Source organism: Belonocnema kinseyi, chromosome 4 (assembly GCF_010883055.1).
Source record: "Belonocnema kinseyi isolate 2016_QV_RU_SX_M_011 chromosome 4, B_treatae_v1, whole genome shotgun sequence".
Classification (NCBI taxonomy): domain Eukaryota; kingdom Metazoa; phylum Arthropoda; class Insecta; order Hymenoptera; family Cynipidae; genus Belonocnema; species Belonocnema kinseyi.
In genome coordinates this window covers 97,066,685-97,081,919 of record NC_046660.1, presented here as the reverse complement: position 1 = coordinate 97,081,919, position 15,235 = coordinate 97,066,685, and the positions used below count along the sequence as shown (strand labels likewise).

General features: G+C 33.2%; 1 protein-coding gene across 2 annotated transcripts; it reads right to left on the bottom strand.

Moving 5' to 3' along the window:
* Positions 1–1,661: 1,661 nt before the first annotated feature.
* LOC117171519 (glycerate kinase-like) lies at positions 1,662–13,100 on the bottom strand. 2 transcript variants are annotated; one of them, XM_033358895.1, is made up of 4 exons: positions 12,736–13,100; positions 11,925–12,486; positions 2,794–3,659; positions 1,662–2,014 (listed from the first exon to the last, which is right to left on the bottom strand). In XM_033358895.1, exons 1-4 carry the CDS (start codon positions 13,003–13,005, stop codon positions 1,772–1,774), a joined length of 1,941 nt encoding a protein of 646 aa, XP_033214786.1. In that variant the 5' UTR covers positions 13,006–13,100; the 3' UTR covers positions 1,662–1,771. The 2 variants fall into 2 exon arrangements, with proteins under 2 accessions (XP_033214786.1, XP_033214787.1); XM_033358896.1 differs by having other exon boundaries at positions 12,756–12,848.
* Between the last annotated feature and the right edge of the window lie 2,135 nt (positions 13,101–15,235).

Genomic DNA, 15,235 nt, shown 5'->3' with positions numbered 1-15,235 from the left:
CAAAAATGTTTTTGGTAAAACCAGTGAAGGTATTCGGGACGCAATAAGCCCTATATTTCGGTAATTTTTCACGAAATAATGTTAGGGACATTACCTACCAAGTTAGGTAAATTTGCGAGGTATTTTCGAAATTTTCCAGAAAATATAACTTCGAGAAAATTTCGTAATAATTTCAGTAAATTTTATATGTATTTTGGGAATTTTCCCCAATTTAACTTCAGCAAAATCCTGTAACGATATCGGTCAATCTTCAAGTGTTTAAGGAATTTTCCTAAATATAATTTCGGAAAAATGCCCATTTAAGTCTACTATTCCTTCATAACTTTAATGTAATATTAATTATAATATAATATAATATTATTATTATTTTCAAGAGGTAAACAAAAATTCCCACAATATCTAACCAATTATGGTCAGTATTGGTGCTGAGAATAGCATCCGATGATATTCTGTATGTTTCAGATCAAAAATTCACAATAGAAAGAAATATTGATTTAGAATGATTCATTTCTTATTTCATTGAAAAAACTACCAACAGGCGAGGAAAAAATTAATTTGTTGTCCCTATAAAACCCTTCGCACAACTCAGAGTTATTATTTTACATAATTATATTCTGATTCTAGTATTTATAAAGTAAAATTATGCAATTCAATTTTCAAGTTGAGTCCGGATTTAAGCACCCTTGAATGTAACATAAATAAAAAATTTCAAAACAAAATTTCGATTAAAACTATGAATTTGTTTGAAGAGCCATCCAAAAATTATTTGAATGCTGTGCTTAAATTGTCTGTGTATCATCACGTGCTTATATTCCACAAATTATCATGAAGGGATCATAGAATTTTAGGTTGAACTTCGTTGAGGCTCACCATGTATTTCTTTTGATGACTTTTGTATTATTTCGCCAAAATCGTTCTGCAAATTTGGAAAATATTTTTTTTATGTAACAAAAAATATTTTTTAAATCTCAATAAACTTTGGAAAAGCGCATAACAATAATTTTATTTAAGCCGCGTGTACTAACGGATTACTATTTTTATTACTATTTTTACTAATTAGCCACAGCTTTCTAACAAATGCTTGACAATTGCTAAATGGTATTAAGGAGTGACCAACTATCTACGAGATCAGATTTTAACCCAAAATGCAGAGCAGATTTGATTATAAATGGTTTGATTGCAAATATACATTTAGAGAGAAAAAAAGTAATCAAGAATACGGCTTATAACTTAATTTTTTAGTACTTTTAAAGAAATTTAATTTCTCTGAAATTAACAAATTTCCTTTAACTTGATATTAGAATGTAAAATATCTCTGATATTTCGGTTGACTCGATAAAAGTTTCAAGATGCTTCGCGGATAATATTCAAAGAATAAGACTTCCTAAACGCTCGAATCGAAAGATGTATTTTACTCTAAATATGAAAATAAAACTTTTTTTCTCGGTTTCCTCTCAGAAATATCGCCAAGCAAGAGATGAAGTTTTTTCACAAGTAGGAATCTAATTTCCGCTAGGATAGTAATGCGGAAATTTAAAACGAAACGAAGTAAACCAGCAATGGAGATTTTATGAAAATGCTTCGCATTATAAGAAGTATATATCACTCAGTAAGGCAAACTAAATTGTATTTATCTGATTATGTGTACAAAGCTTTCAAAAGTAGTTACACGATTTGTTTGGGTGGACCAGTATTGCAATTTTCTCCCTTGAATTTCCTCTTGAGTTGTTGGGAAAATTTTATCGTTACAGATTTTCGAATTAGTAGTTTGTTAAATGTGTTTACAGCAGGAACCATCACAATTACATTGAAAACGCACTATCCGAATTATATGTAGGTCTTCAACATTTGTAGATGTATTTCCAGAACCGTCTCCAAGTTCCAGTAGTTCTTCATCACCGTTAATGTTCAGAAAGAAGAAATTGGCATTGTTGTTTCTAAGAACTTTATCTGGTAATATAGCTAATAGTTTTATTTTTTCATCTTCTAGATTCTCCACAAGTTGCAAAGCTTCCTATATTAATTGTTTAAAAGAACTTTAAATCTACAAACTTAGTCAATTGTTAGTGTTCAATACCGTATCATTTCAAAAAACGCTTTGCACTTTATCGAAACAGTTCACACACGTTTACGAAGTCCTTTGTAAGGGTTTTTAAGTTAAACACTAAAAAACCTTCAGTATAACACTTAGAATTTGAACCTATTAAAATAGCGAAAATTTCACTGATATTGATCTGTTTTAACTTAATAAGAGTGATCTAAATAAAATAAACTGGACATGTAGGAAACTAGCGAAACTGAATACAGTACCCTTACACCTATCGCGACTTCCCCTACTTGCTTTGATCTTACTACCGACTATATAAAAATATTAACATTCAATGTCACCTATTTAATAAGTCAGTTTCAATATATAAATAGCAAACTATTCTAGATAAACACAAATTAGGTAAAAATTGATTTATATGAAAACATGTACATGCCTATCCAGAGTTCTCAACATTTTAATTGTTCTTTTCCTAATAAAACATTTAACAAATCAGACAGTTTTTATGTATTGGTATGCAAAATTAGCATCATAACCTCTGAATATTATCTGTTACTTGTTTCATCAACACTTAAATTTTGACATTATGTTTTTTTCAATAGATTCAATTTACTTAATCAAACAGCTATGGGGATAGATTGCAAGGGTTGAAAGATTTTTCATATCATGGGGAGCTCGCCTAACGCGAATCTAATGTTAGTCCTAATTGTTGATCAATGCCCATTAAAAGGTAAGAATTTAAAAACCTTTGTTTCTATGTGTTCTGGATCTTCGTCAACCAATTTCTTCAACCTTATGTTAGCTTTATTATAACGGTCAGTTAATTCTTTAAATTGATTATAAACTCCACTAGCAAGATCACCATAACCATACGCTCCAGCTACTTCAGTATTTCCATCTTTGCCAGAAGAATTTCCTCCCAGAAACCAAACAGTGTAGTTGCTCAAAATTGGATACTGTCTGACTCTTAAATACCAATAAATAGAAAAGTATAAAGCAAGCTCTTGATTCGGACCGCCTCGACCATGCTTATCAGCAACAGTGACTAAAGGCCGTCCGCCCATCAGCAGACACAAACCTAATCCCCATTTTTCCTTTGAAGGAAAAATATCTTTCACTTTATCTTCTGGCAGAGATAGTATTGGACTATCGATCATAGACTTATGTAATTCCAGCTTTGATATCTTCCCTTCGACTGCTAGGATCATTAAGGATGCAAATTTCGCATACTCTCGACTCATCTTCTGTACTGTTCCCAAGCAAGAAGGATTCACTTTGACTGGGACGTAACCCAATCGGAAGGCGGCCTTTGCCATACCTTCCATGGCATCTGATATTCCTGCTATGATATGATAATCAACAAATTTAAATTTTCCGTTTTCATTGACCATCTTACTAAGTCCAGGTGCAGGAATTTCTTCTAGGATTTTTTTGATTGATCTTGAAATAATTTCATGTAGATGATACTTATTTAAAATTAAATTTGAATCATTAGTATATGACTCGTATACAGTTGGAGCTCCAGCTATTTCAGTGATATTGTCTTCAGGAACGTCGGACATAATTATTGTGACTACCTTTGCAGGATACGCCAGTTGAGCCAATCCGCTACCTATAGATATCATATTTGATTAATTTAGAAATAACTGTAGCTCTTCAGCAAGGTTGCTATTAAAATACAGTGAAAATCTTCTATAGCGCCAAATTTGGGGCTGACAAGCAGCTCCTGTTACACCTAACTGCGGCGCGCCCTCAATTCTTGGAAGAGCTATAGAATGAAAACACGAAGGGCATGGAAAATCCTGATAATTTAGACATTTACTGCGAATGCAAAAACAAGGGAATATAAGTGTCCGAGGATATGTGGTTGAATAAAATTGAACCAAAATTAGGTGAAAATTAAGAGAGAAAGTGACGAGGAGAGCAAATTACGAGAGGAAGCAGCATTCACAGAAGTAAATCGCTGTTTTATCGCTGATAAAATATGTAACCTGAAATCAAAGAATAACTCTACACGTGAGGGATGGAAACAATGTAGTTTCGAATACAAAAAGCGAAATGAGAGTGAATCAAGTCACAGGAGTGTTAAAGCGCACAGAGAAACAATGCACAACAACTAAACACCTGATAACGAATTCCTCATCAGTCAGGGGGCGACAGAATATCAGCCGAGGAATATACAACCGGAAGAAATGACCAAGAGCGAACAGTGGTGGGAGCTCAAAAACGAAAAACAGCAAAAACTCATTTGTACACAGAAAAAATCATATAGCTGAGAGAACAATATTTTTGTCCTCAGAACTAGAAAATATAGTTCTTGCACCAACACTAACGGATTGACGTTGACGTGACAATGCGTGATATGAAAATTCTTTTGAAAGTCATGGTGCTACAATTTTAAAATATAGGCATTCAAGGCAACATTCACGAAACTCTGTTTCTCTGGTTCAGAAGGTCTAAAAACGTGGTGATTTAAAAAAAAATATACGCTGCGAAGAAGCTTTTACAAAAAAAAACTCCTCGAGCAAATAACTCTTCCCTTCCATTTTAAGGTTAGAGTGGCACGTGTATGCAAAGCAATGTATTGGTCTCGCGAAAAATCTATATAGTTGTTTCACCGATACAGCATGGGTCCAGATACTATATACGCGTACTTCGCTGAACTATACTTCTGTATAGTTCGAGCTGCAATACTGTTTTTCCACGTTGTGACAGGATTTTCATTCAAAGGCAGATAATTAAGCAACGAAATCAGGAAACCGTTTTTTGATCAGACTGAGGTGAAAATTAGGATTAAAGATATATAACAAATCGCTGGAGAGGCTTTTATAAATCTGGAATCATGGTTCATGATGAAAAAACGAATAAAAAAAAGTCAAACTGAAGAATAAAACAATCCGATTGGAGGATGGTCGCACTTTTAACGAGAGATAGAAATTCGACTTTGGAGTGAAGAGGAGTCGTGGGAAGTTATAAAAAGAAGAAAATCTGCGAGATATGCATGCGTGCATGAACTGGAGAATTCACAAACCAGAACTTCCATGGAGTGAAGAAAATGGCCTCAAAGAGATTGAGTTTTTTCGAGGGCCACAAAATAAGATTCATTAATGAGCGCGAAGTTAGCTGTACGAGCAAGAGACGAGCCGGAAACGACCCGAAGATGAGCCGATGGCAAGTACTGTAAACTTCACAAAAGTTTCAACTGCCTACTTTCAGCTCCTGTAGCACACGATATTTTTTCTAAAAAATGCGGGAAATTTTCGATTTAAGAAACAATAAAAACCAATTTTTGGAAAATGTATGGTAATTTTTGGTAAAATTACAAACATTACCTAAAAATTCGGGAAATTTTTTGTCAATTTGTAAATTACCGAAAATTTATAGAAATTTAGTCTATCCGAAGCTTTTTGGCAGAAATTCAAAATTTTTTTAAATTCATGAAAATTTGATAAATTTTTTAAATTTCTGAAAATTTGATAAATTTCAAAAATTTCTGAAAATTTGATAAATTTCACAAATTTCCAAAATTTTCCGAAATTTATGAAAAATGATCAAATTACCGATAATTTCAGATTTCTAAAAGTTTCCAAAATTTTCGGTAATTTATCGGCAATTTATGGTAATTTATTAGTAATTTATGGTAACTTATCACTTCGGGTATGTCCAATAACTATAACCTCCTCACAATCAGCCTCTCAAGCGTCAAATCATTTAGAAGTGATGTTATGATTCCGACAGTCCTGGAAAGTAATTCTGACTCAAAAAGCGCAAGCGCAACAGCAAGAAAAAGTAATCTTACTCAAAGAGCGCAAGCGCAGGAGCTACAAAAAGTCTTTTTCTAACTGCTTTTTACCTGAGAAACTAGATACCACATTTTCTTGGAAAACCAAAAGAAGCAGTAAAAAGTCATAAAGACACGGAAACAACAGTATTGCCGCTCGAACTATACAGAAGTATAGTTCAGCGAAGTACGCGTATATAGTGCCTGGACCCATGCCGTATCGGTGGGACAACTATACTGATTTGTCGCGGGTCCAACACACTGCTTCGCATACAGGTGCGACTTTAACCTTAAAATGGAAGGGAAGCATTATTTGCTCGAGGTGGCTTTTTTGTGTAAAAACTTGTTCGTATCGTATCTTTCTTCTGAAATCCCCACATTTTTAGATCTTCTGAACCAGAAAAACAGCGTTTCGCGAATGTGCGTGTGTGCGCCTATATTTTTAGTTTGTAGCACCATAACTTTCAAAAGAATTTCCATATCACGTATTGTCACGTCAACAAACTTTTATCCTTCGTGGAGCAATATGACGTTTAGGAATATTGTATAGCTGTTACGCCTGTACTTGTACAGTTGTGAGGATCATCCAGTAGTGCTGGTGCAAGAACTATACTTTCTAGTTCTGAGGACAAAAATATTGTTCTCTATGCTACTATATCGTTTTGTCCGTTCAAGGAAGAGGTAAAGGGGAGCAAGTAGTCGGGATTCGTAAAAATATAGGGCAAAATGTATCAGTAAAAAAGTGCAAAAATTCGTTAAGTTTTCGGAGATACGCGCAGTAAAACAAACATTCTAACAATTAACTATAATGTAGAGACAGCAAATACTTATAAAGAAATTTAGAACTACATTAAGAACCTTGCAAATCAAGGAAGAGCGCGTGATTTCAATAGGTGATTGGAGTGCGAGGAAGGGAGTGCATCAAGGAACATGTGAGTTTGATGAGCGCGAAACACCCAAAATTATTACAAAAATAAAAAATCTGAAGATAAAGTTGGTAATTCAGAAGGAGTAGAATTGTTGTAATTTTCTGAAAATTTTGGAATAAAAATATTAAACGGAAGAATGAATAGGGACATTGAGGGTAAGTGAACTCTTGTCGAAGAGTGCGAGTGTTTGGTGATAGATTATGTAATTCAATTGAAGCAGATGGGAATTGCGGAATTAAGAGGATAGAGGTTGTCACAAGAGTAAAATCTTACCATTTTTCGGTGACAAGAATGAGGTTTTTCTTGAACGATGAGAAAAGTAAAGAATATAGAAAAGCATTGATAGAACTATGGGAGGCAGAGAACATATCCTCAAAAGAAGGTTGGCAGGCCAGAGAGAAAATCGATTTAAAGAATATAAAAAAGGCAGCAGAAATACCGGAGATGTTGAAAATATATCCAACTGATGGAGCCAACGGGAAATTGCGGGGAATAAAAAGCGAAGAAGAACAAGAATTAAAATATCAAAAGAAATGGGTTTTGAGAAAGCCTAAGAAGTTTATAACGAAAAAAAAAAGAGGTCGGCAAAAATTAGTGGATAAACCCTATAGCAGACCGAGTGAATGGAAAGGATACACTACAACGTGACCTTATAGTATCCAAATAATATCCCTACCGTATCATGCAACAAAAACTAAAAAAAAAACCAAGATGGGCATTTAACGTGTTGCCATTCACATTCGACGCTAAATTTTCTATTAGAATATCACGGAGTAATTGAAACTTTTTTTTCAGCGTAACAAAACTTTTTAAATTCTAATACCTATCATGTACATGGACAAAAGGCGGCTTCAATCACATCTTCTTTTATTAGCAGTTAAAGTCACCTTCATCAGAAGTTAACGACATTTTTAAAAATTGTTAACGCTTCAAAAATATTATTGCAATAATTCCATGACATTCTAATGGAAAATTTAATCTAGAATCTGAATCGCAACAAGTTAAATGCCCATCTTGCTGTTTTTGAGCTTTTGTTGCATGATACGGAAGGAATACTATGTGGATACTATGAAGATACGCTGTAGAGTATCCATTCCGTTCACTCGGTCCGCTAGGGAAGGGAAATAAAAAGGAAAAGTACTACGTTTTAAGAAGAAAAATTGAAAAAGGAGGAATGCTAGGAAGAAGTTAGACGAAGAAAAAACATGGAAGAATTTTAAAGAGCTAAAGGAAAATTTCAAGTGAAACGGAAAAACAAAGAGAAAATAATCGGTGAAAGACAGTTCAAGAAACATTTTTTAAAGATAGTCGAGGGTGAGGAACTAGAACCACGAAAGGACATACATACAACCAACGACAGCAGAAAAGAAACACGTCGCAAGATTCGAAAGGAAGAGAAACTAAAAATATTGAGGGAAAAGAGATTAAAGGTTAGAGGAATTTTATTGCCGACATTTCTAAGGAAGGATTTAAAAAAGTAATAAAGAATCTCAAGAAAAGGAGAACCTCTGGAGGAGACAGAATCACAATAGAATTCATGCAAGAACATGAACAAGTATAGGGTCTAGAAGTCCAGAAGACTATAAATGGCTTGTGTGAAACAGAAAAATTAGGCAATGGTTGGGAGAAAGCGAGGATTTACACTATACACAAAGATGGAGAATGCGATACTGAAAATTACAGAGGGTTGCTTTCTTAGATATAGGATATAAAAATTTCAGACAAACACATTTTCTCAAACAGTGTAAAACGGGCTTCAGAAGAAAAAGATCAACTAGAGATCATGCATGGGGGTTTAACGCGTCAATTAACAAAAATTTTAAAGAGAAAAGGGTAAATTACATATAAACTGCCTTCGTAGATCTAAAAAAGTAATTTGACAGGGTGGATAGAGAAATTCTCCTAGAGAAATTAAGAAAACTGGTCATCCAAGGCAGATAGAATCACAGAGTGTTTTGTGCTGTTTTGTGGTGTTAGGCAGGAATGTCCCCTAAGCACAGCCTTATTCAATATCTTTATCGAGGACATGGATTTAGAATGAAAAAGAAAAAAAGTAGGAGGAACTGGAGGTGCCGAATTTTTTGAATGAAATTTGTAAACTACCTAGCGCTAGAATCAGACAAATCCGATGGACGGACAGAGATACTAAAAATTGCCAAAAAAAAACATTGAGAAAAATAAAAGAGTGGTAAACGTGAATACGCTAAGGTGATGATATTTCGAAAAGGGTATAAAAAAAATACTAAAAGAACTTTAAAAAATTAAAACATGGAGAGAACAAAACGGCTGCGGTCACCCCGATTCACGGTGCTGATGCGCGCTACAAGAAAAAAGTGCTTCAATATTCTCGCGAATATGTGAAAGTGACGTGTTCACGGTGAGCAAACAAGTGCTTCACGGCGATCATGCGCGTGAATCACAGTTAGGATTTTCACGGTAGCCACCACTGCGAACACAGTGCTCAGAATTATTTTAGCGCGCAACAACAGTGTGAAGTCGCAGCGATGAGAACCGTTTTGATCATAGTCCTGGCAACCGTTTAGGCTTTATGCATCAGCTGATCGTAACAATTTAAACCGATTGACGTCGTTTTGCGTCTGGTTATCGATTAATGGTATGAAATCCACTTATTATCATACTTTGAAGAAAAAATACTATGTCAATAACATTTAAGTGATGTAAATGTTCATTAATAAATTTTATTTTAATTTATTGATGCCCAATGTTGGAAAATATTTCAAGTGCCAGTCCAATAGGTGCTAAAGGACATTTTTAAGAAAATAGGTTTATTGGCCCACAAATTATTTAAAAACTAATTACACATCCCGAGAACAGAATTTGCTAGTACTCATAAAACATATAACTTGAAATAAGACTGGGAATAAGACCTAACCTAATGGAGACTCTAGTAAAAGCTAGATGTATATCCCTACTGAAAATTCCTATATAGGTTCCTATATAGTTTCCTACATAGGATCCTACATAGGAACCTGTGTTTCACCTATAGGTGCCACCCATAGGAAATGACATAGGATCCTATAAAGGATCCTATATAGGATCCTGTATATGTTTCAGCATGGGACCATATTCAGATGCGCAGTACTATTTTATAGTATCTACGGCTGCGCATAAGTTTTTTTGGTCCTCCAGGAGCACTTAGAGACATACATACCATTAAGTACCATGAGTTATCATTAGTTAGGTACCATCAGTTAGGAACTATTAGGTACCTTATTAGGGAGTGTCCTATACAGGCACCTATATAGGATCCTATGTCCTTTCCTATAGGTTGCACCTATAGGTGAAACATATAGCATCCTATGTAGAATCCTATATAGGGTCCTATGTAGGTTCCTATACAGGATCCTATATAGGAACCTATATAGGAATTTTCATTAGGGATATGTAATAAAGATTTGCGGTTGGGTCGAAAGTAAAGAAATAGAAAGACTACAAGGAAAATATAAAAAGGTGAGTATGGACTTAGGTAGAACTACTTCTGAATATTTGTGGAGAATGGAATCTGAAAGATAAAGCCTTGACTCTGATAACAAAATGAGTGCAGGTAGGCCTCTACTGAAAATTTTGCAAATGGGCGATAGCAGGTGGTCGAAAATTTTCCTCAGAAAAAAGACAAGACGCTTACTTAACCAGAATCCTTTTACCTAGGGAAAGGCCCTTAAGAAGGCATTTAATAATGTAGGGGATGGAGAAATTTGCAAGCTAATTTGGAATGGAGGAAATCTAGGATGGATTCAAAAGTCGTTGGAAACATTTGTGGAAAAAAATCGAGCGAGAAATACAGTGTGACTAAGGAGACGGGGTAGAATGGAGAAATCTACTTATTGTAGCGACTATCAGAAACTGAAAAAAACGTAGGCCTAGAAGAATACTGGAAGAATGAATTTGTACATGGGTGAATGAAAGAGCAATGGACGAGGCTAATATGTGAAAATGCAGGGAAAGCTGGGAAAAAGGGATACCAAGATGCTACTTGCAGAAACTTTAACGAAGAGGTTGAGAAAATTAACCATATATGGAATTGTAAAAACGACAACAAGATTTTTAACAGCAAATTAAATGAGGGAATAACAGAGTAAAATGGATAAATGCATTATAATATTGTCTTCAGGGTGTTGGTTCAATCCGACTTTGAAGTTTTTTTATAGATATGGCACTGATTAAATATATTTATGAATTTTGCGGGAGATAGAAATCAGCAGGTAGCAGGCGACAGCATTTAATTGGTTAGAATCGTTTGCAAATTTATTTTTTTTCTCACAATTCTGACATAATAGAAGAATTCTCGAGATATACCAGGTTTTCAAAGGGCCACGTCTTGTTTATTATGTTCCTAAATTTTGCGATATACGTTGCGAAATGGAGAAAAATGCAGACAAAATTGACATGTCCTGTGTGTGTCTTGTAACTGTATTTGTGATCAGCCAGCAGGCTAGCTGTCAACTTCACGCCATGCACGGTCAGAATTGTGAGTAAAAAAAGAAATTTGCAAACGATTCTAAGCATTCAAATGCTTTGATCTGCTACCCGCTGATTTCTATACTTCGCAAAATTCATATTTGTAGTGAAAATAATCATTTCCTCGATAAATTTTGTTATTTTTCAACATTTTATTGATCCGAGGTTCTCGGAAAACCCCGGATATTCGACAAGTTTTCTTTCTTTCGTTCGCAAATCCTTCAGAAAAAATATATATTGAGTTAGTGCCGTACAGTACAAGTCCGATAACTTTCCAACCTTGGGGCTGTAGGGGCGGAAAATTCCACGAATTGCGGACTTATCGGATGCCCCCTCTAGTAGCATGATATTAGGTGCGCGCATGCCGTACGTGTCATGTCGTTTTGAGGAGAGTGTACACTTATCGGACGGCAAGTTATCGGACTTCTACTGTACCTATAAGAAAATTCAAAGTCGGATTTAACCAACACCCTTAAGACTTAATTTACATGTATAAACACAACTGGGAATGTAAAAATTGTAAAAACTCACAAGAGTATACAAAAAGAGGAAATAAATGTTTTTATTATTATTGAAATATGATTTTTCTTTTAAGCAAAACAGCTTAAATTCAGTTCCATGAAGAGATATTTTCTAATAAATATTAAATAACATTTTGAAAATAATTTTCCTGTTTATATTGAATGACCTCTTATCTGAGAAAGTTTCTTCCGTATGGTATTAATTTCTTTTCTGCTGGCTTTCGCAGCTTTCAGTTTCTCTAACAAATGAATCTTCTCTTGTATACCAATATTGCCTTTCGGCAAACAAAAGAGATCGTCGGTACCTCCGGAAAGAATAACCACCAGAATGTCTTTTTTGTTCAGACTCTTACAATACTCTGCTATCTTTTTATTAGCCACCCATGTTTTTTCATTTGGTTGACCATCATCGCCCACCTCGAAATATGAGATTTTTGTATCAAGTTTAGGATACCAGGACTGATGATTCCACATATCAGAAATTGTTTTTTTAGGTACTACTAAGAATCCTTTTTTCATATGACTTCCTATTATTTTTTCGAAAGAAGCTCCAAGCATCACACTTTCTCTTCCCCAGCCAGCCATGTGGACATTACATTTTAATGTGTACTTAACGCTTCCAATAGTGATCTTGTCCTTTCCATTAAATTTGATCTTCTCAAAAATTATTTTTGTAGCATTTACTTTCTCAATACCTGCTTCAATAATTTTTTTCATTTCATGACGAATCTGAAAAAAGTAGGATTTTTATTAGAAGGTACTTCTTGCCTTATTTTATTATAACTTCCGCCCCAAAATATTGAATACTAGAGGAATTTGTCTCTCCTCTATCTGAATTCATTTTTTTTCATTCTACAGTTTACAGCTCGTATACTTTTTATTGAATATTATAGGGGCAAAACCTAATAAAAGGGGCTGAGTTACATTATATCCAAAAAATGGAAAAAATGTTTAAAACAATAACTTTAATTACTGTACTTGAACTATTTGCTTCTCACTCAGGGATTTCTTTTCATTTATGAGCTCCCTCTTTAGTTCTTTTGCCTCCTTTTTCAAATCTGAATTCTTTACAATCAGTCTTCTTCTGAGTTTCTCCTCCAAGTCACGTTTTACCTCAACCTTCCTTTCCTCTTTCTTTTTGCTGATTGCGTTTAACCTCTCAGACCTCTTCTCATCTTCAGTATGATCGACTTTTTTTCTTTTAAAGTGCTTTGATTCCTTGTGCTTTCCTTTATGTTTTTGAACCATTTTTATTGTTGCACGTGCTATTGACTTTATTTTGGAATGAGCTACTTTGAAAATTTAAGTTACATTTCTTATTTATTTTGTGCAATTTGGAATGCCATAATTGTTTGACAGAAAATTAGCTATAACTGACAGATGTCATTTTTTATAGAACTTTATTTTAAAACTTAATTTTTTTAATTAAAGGGGGCAGTTGAGAATGGCTTGGCTACAGATTGTGAGGAAAAATCCCATTTTTAGTTTGAATAAAAAATTTCTGAATGCAGGTAAAAAAGATATTAAATCAAAATGTTAGCAGATCCCGAGTAAATCTTCCTAAAATTTCAAGGATAGATTTTCACAGGTTTTGAAAATGGGGTTTCGGAATCGATTAAAGATCCAATTTGTAATGTTTGACAAATATAAATACTTGCTTTCGAAATATAGGGATGCAAAATGAAAATAAAAAATCTTTGAAGCAAATAAGTTATTCCGATTATAGCAGATTTTTTTTAACTTGGTCAACGTTTTCACTAAAATTTAAATTTAACCATTTTTTATTACCATATTAAAGAATGAAATTTCAAGAAAATCCTTTCATCATAACGTGTATTTTATTTTCGAAACAAAATTATGTAATGAACCCATTTTTTGAGCAATGTTGGTTACCTAAATCTCCGCTGCCACCTTTTATCTATCTAAAAAAAGTGATGTTATTAAATATCTCTAAAATGTCGCCTTTATTGCTGTTGAAAACCTGATCATATTTTGATTTACTTAATATTTCCCTATTTATTACATTTAAAAATTAACAATCAAATTCGGTGTCAACTGTCAATTTGTTTACTTTTTTCCATTTTTTTGTTTACTTTTTTCAAATTACTACGTTTTTGAAATATTTTGAAATATTTTGAGGGATTTCTTATTATTTCAAATGCTGTTGACATATTTTAAGTGATATCGTGAAATTTCAAAGAATTTCAACAGATTTCAGACCAATTTAAGAGACTAAAAGAAATATTATGGAATTTTAAACGATTTAAAAAGATTTCAGGAAATTTCAAATAATTTCTGGAGACTATGTATGAAATTGTAAAAGATTTCAAAGCAATTTCAATGGATTTCAAAAAATGCCTGGACATTATGGATTTAAAAATTAATGGATTTATAGCATTTTCAGGAATTGCAAAGTATTTAAACAGATTTTAGGAGTTTTTGACGTATTTAAAAATAGTGCTATGAAATTTCAGAGCACTTCCACAATATTCTAGAATATTTCAATGTATTTCTAAAAATCTGTTGAGACATGATGGCTAATCAAAGAATTTTTATTAATTTTATAAAACATTTATGAATTTTGATTAATTTCATACGACCTTAAGGGATCTAGAGAGATTTGAATTATTTTTTCAAAGTTTTAAGGGGGTCTCAAAACATTTTACGAGATATGAAATATTTTCTAAATGCTTTAAGTGGTTTCAAAAGAATTCAAAACGGGTTTCAAGATATTGATTGAGACTCGAAAATAGTTGAAACGATTCTAACGATTTTCTAAATATTTAAAAATTTTATAAAGGACTTTAAAAGATTTTAAGTTACTTCTAAAAATGTCGAGGATTTTCACAGGATTTCAAATGATTTATAAACGTTTTAAGATGTTTCAGAGAATTTGTAAGGATTAAAAAACATTTTTAATATTTTCAATTGGACTCTAATGATTACAATTATTTTCAACATGTTTGGACAATAATGAAACATTTCAAATAATATTAACAAACATTTTGTAGGACTTCATGGGCTTTCAAAAATGGCCATATGATTATGACAGATTTGAAAAAATATTGAAGTTTTTCAGTGTTTGGAATTATTTAAAATGATTTTATGGGGTTTCAAAAAAAATTATAGGATTTCATAGGCTTTTTGAAGATTTTTAAGGCATTCTGAGAAATTTACAGAAATTAATTTATTTTGAAATTTATTTAATACTAAAACATACGTACATTATTGTAAACAGATATTGATTTGTATCTATTTTTATCGGATATGTGGCCCGTGAACATTTATCATCAATTTTCTCATATATTTACATATTTTAACTATTAGAACTTATAAATAAGGTGCTTACTTCATTAAAACTAAGCGTCTATCGAATACCTACAAAGAATGTTGAATAAACTAGATGCAAGCATGAAGAGCATGGACCTCAAAATTAACGCAAATAAAACAAAAACTATGGTGTTCGAAGGAAAGAGTG

Coding starts and splice junctions, on each gene's coding strand:
- LOC117171519 (XM_033358895.1), bottom strand. CDS start 13,005: ATGGTTCAAAAACATAAAGGAAAGCACAAGGAATCAAAGCACTTTAAA. Junction 12,487..12,735: donor GTGAGAAGCAAATAGTTCAA/GTACAGTAATTA, acceptor TACTTTTTTCAG/ATTCGTCATGAAATGAAAAA. Junction 3,660..11,924: donor GAAACTTTCTCAGATAAGAG/GTCATTCAATAT, acceptor TGATATCTATAG/GTAGCGGATTGGCTCAACTG.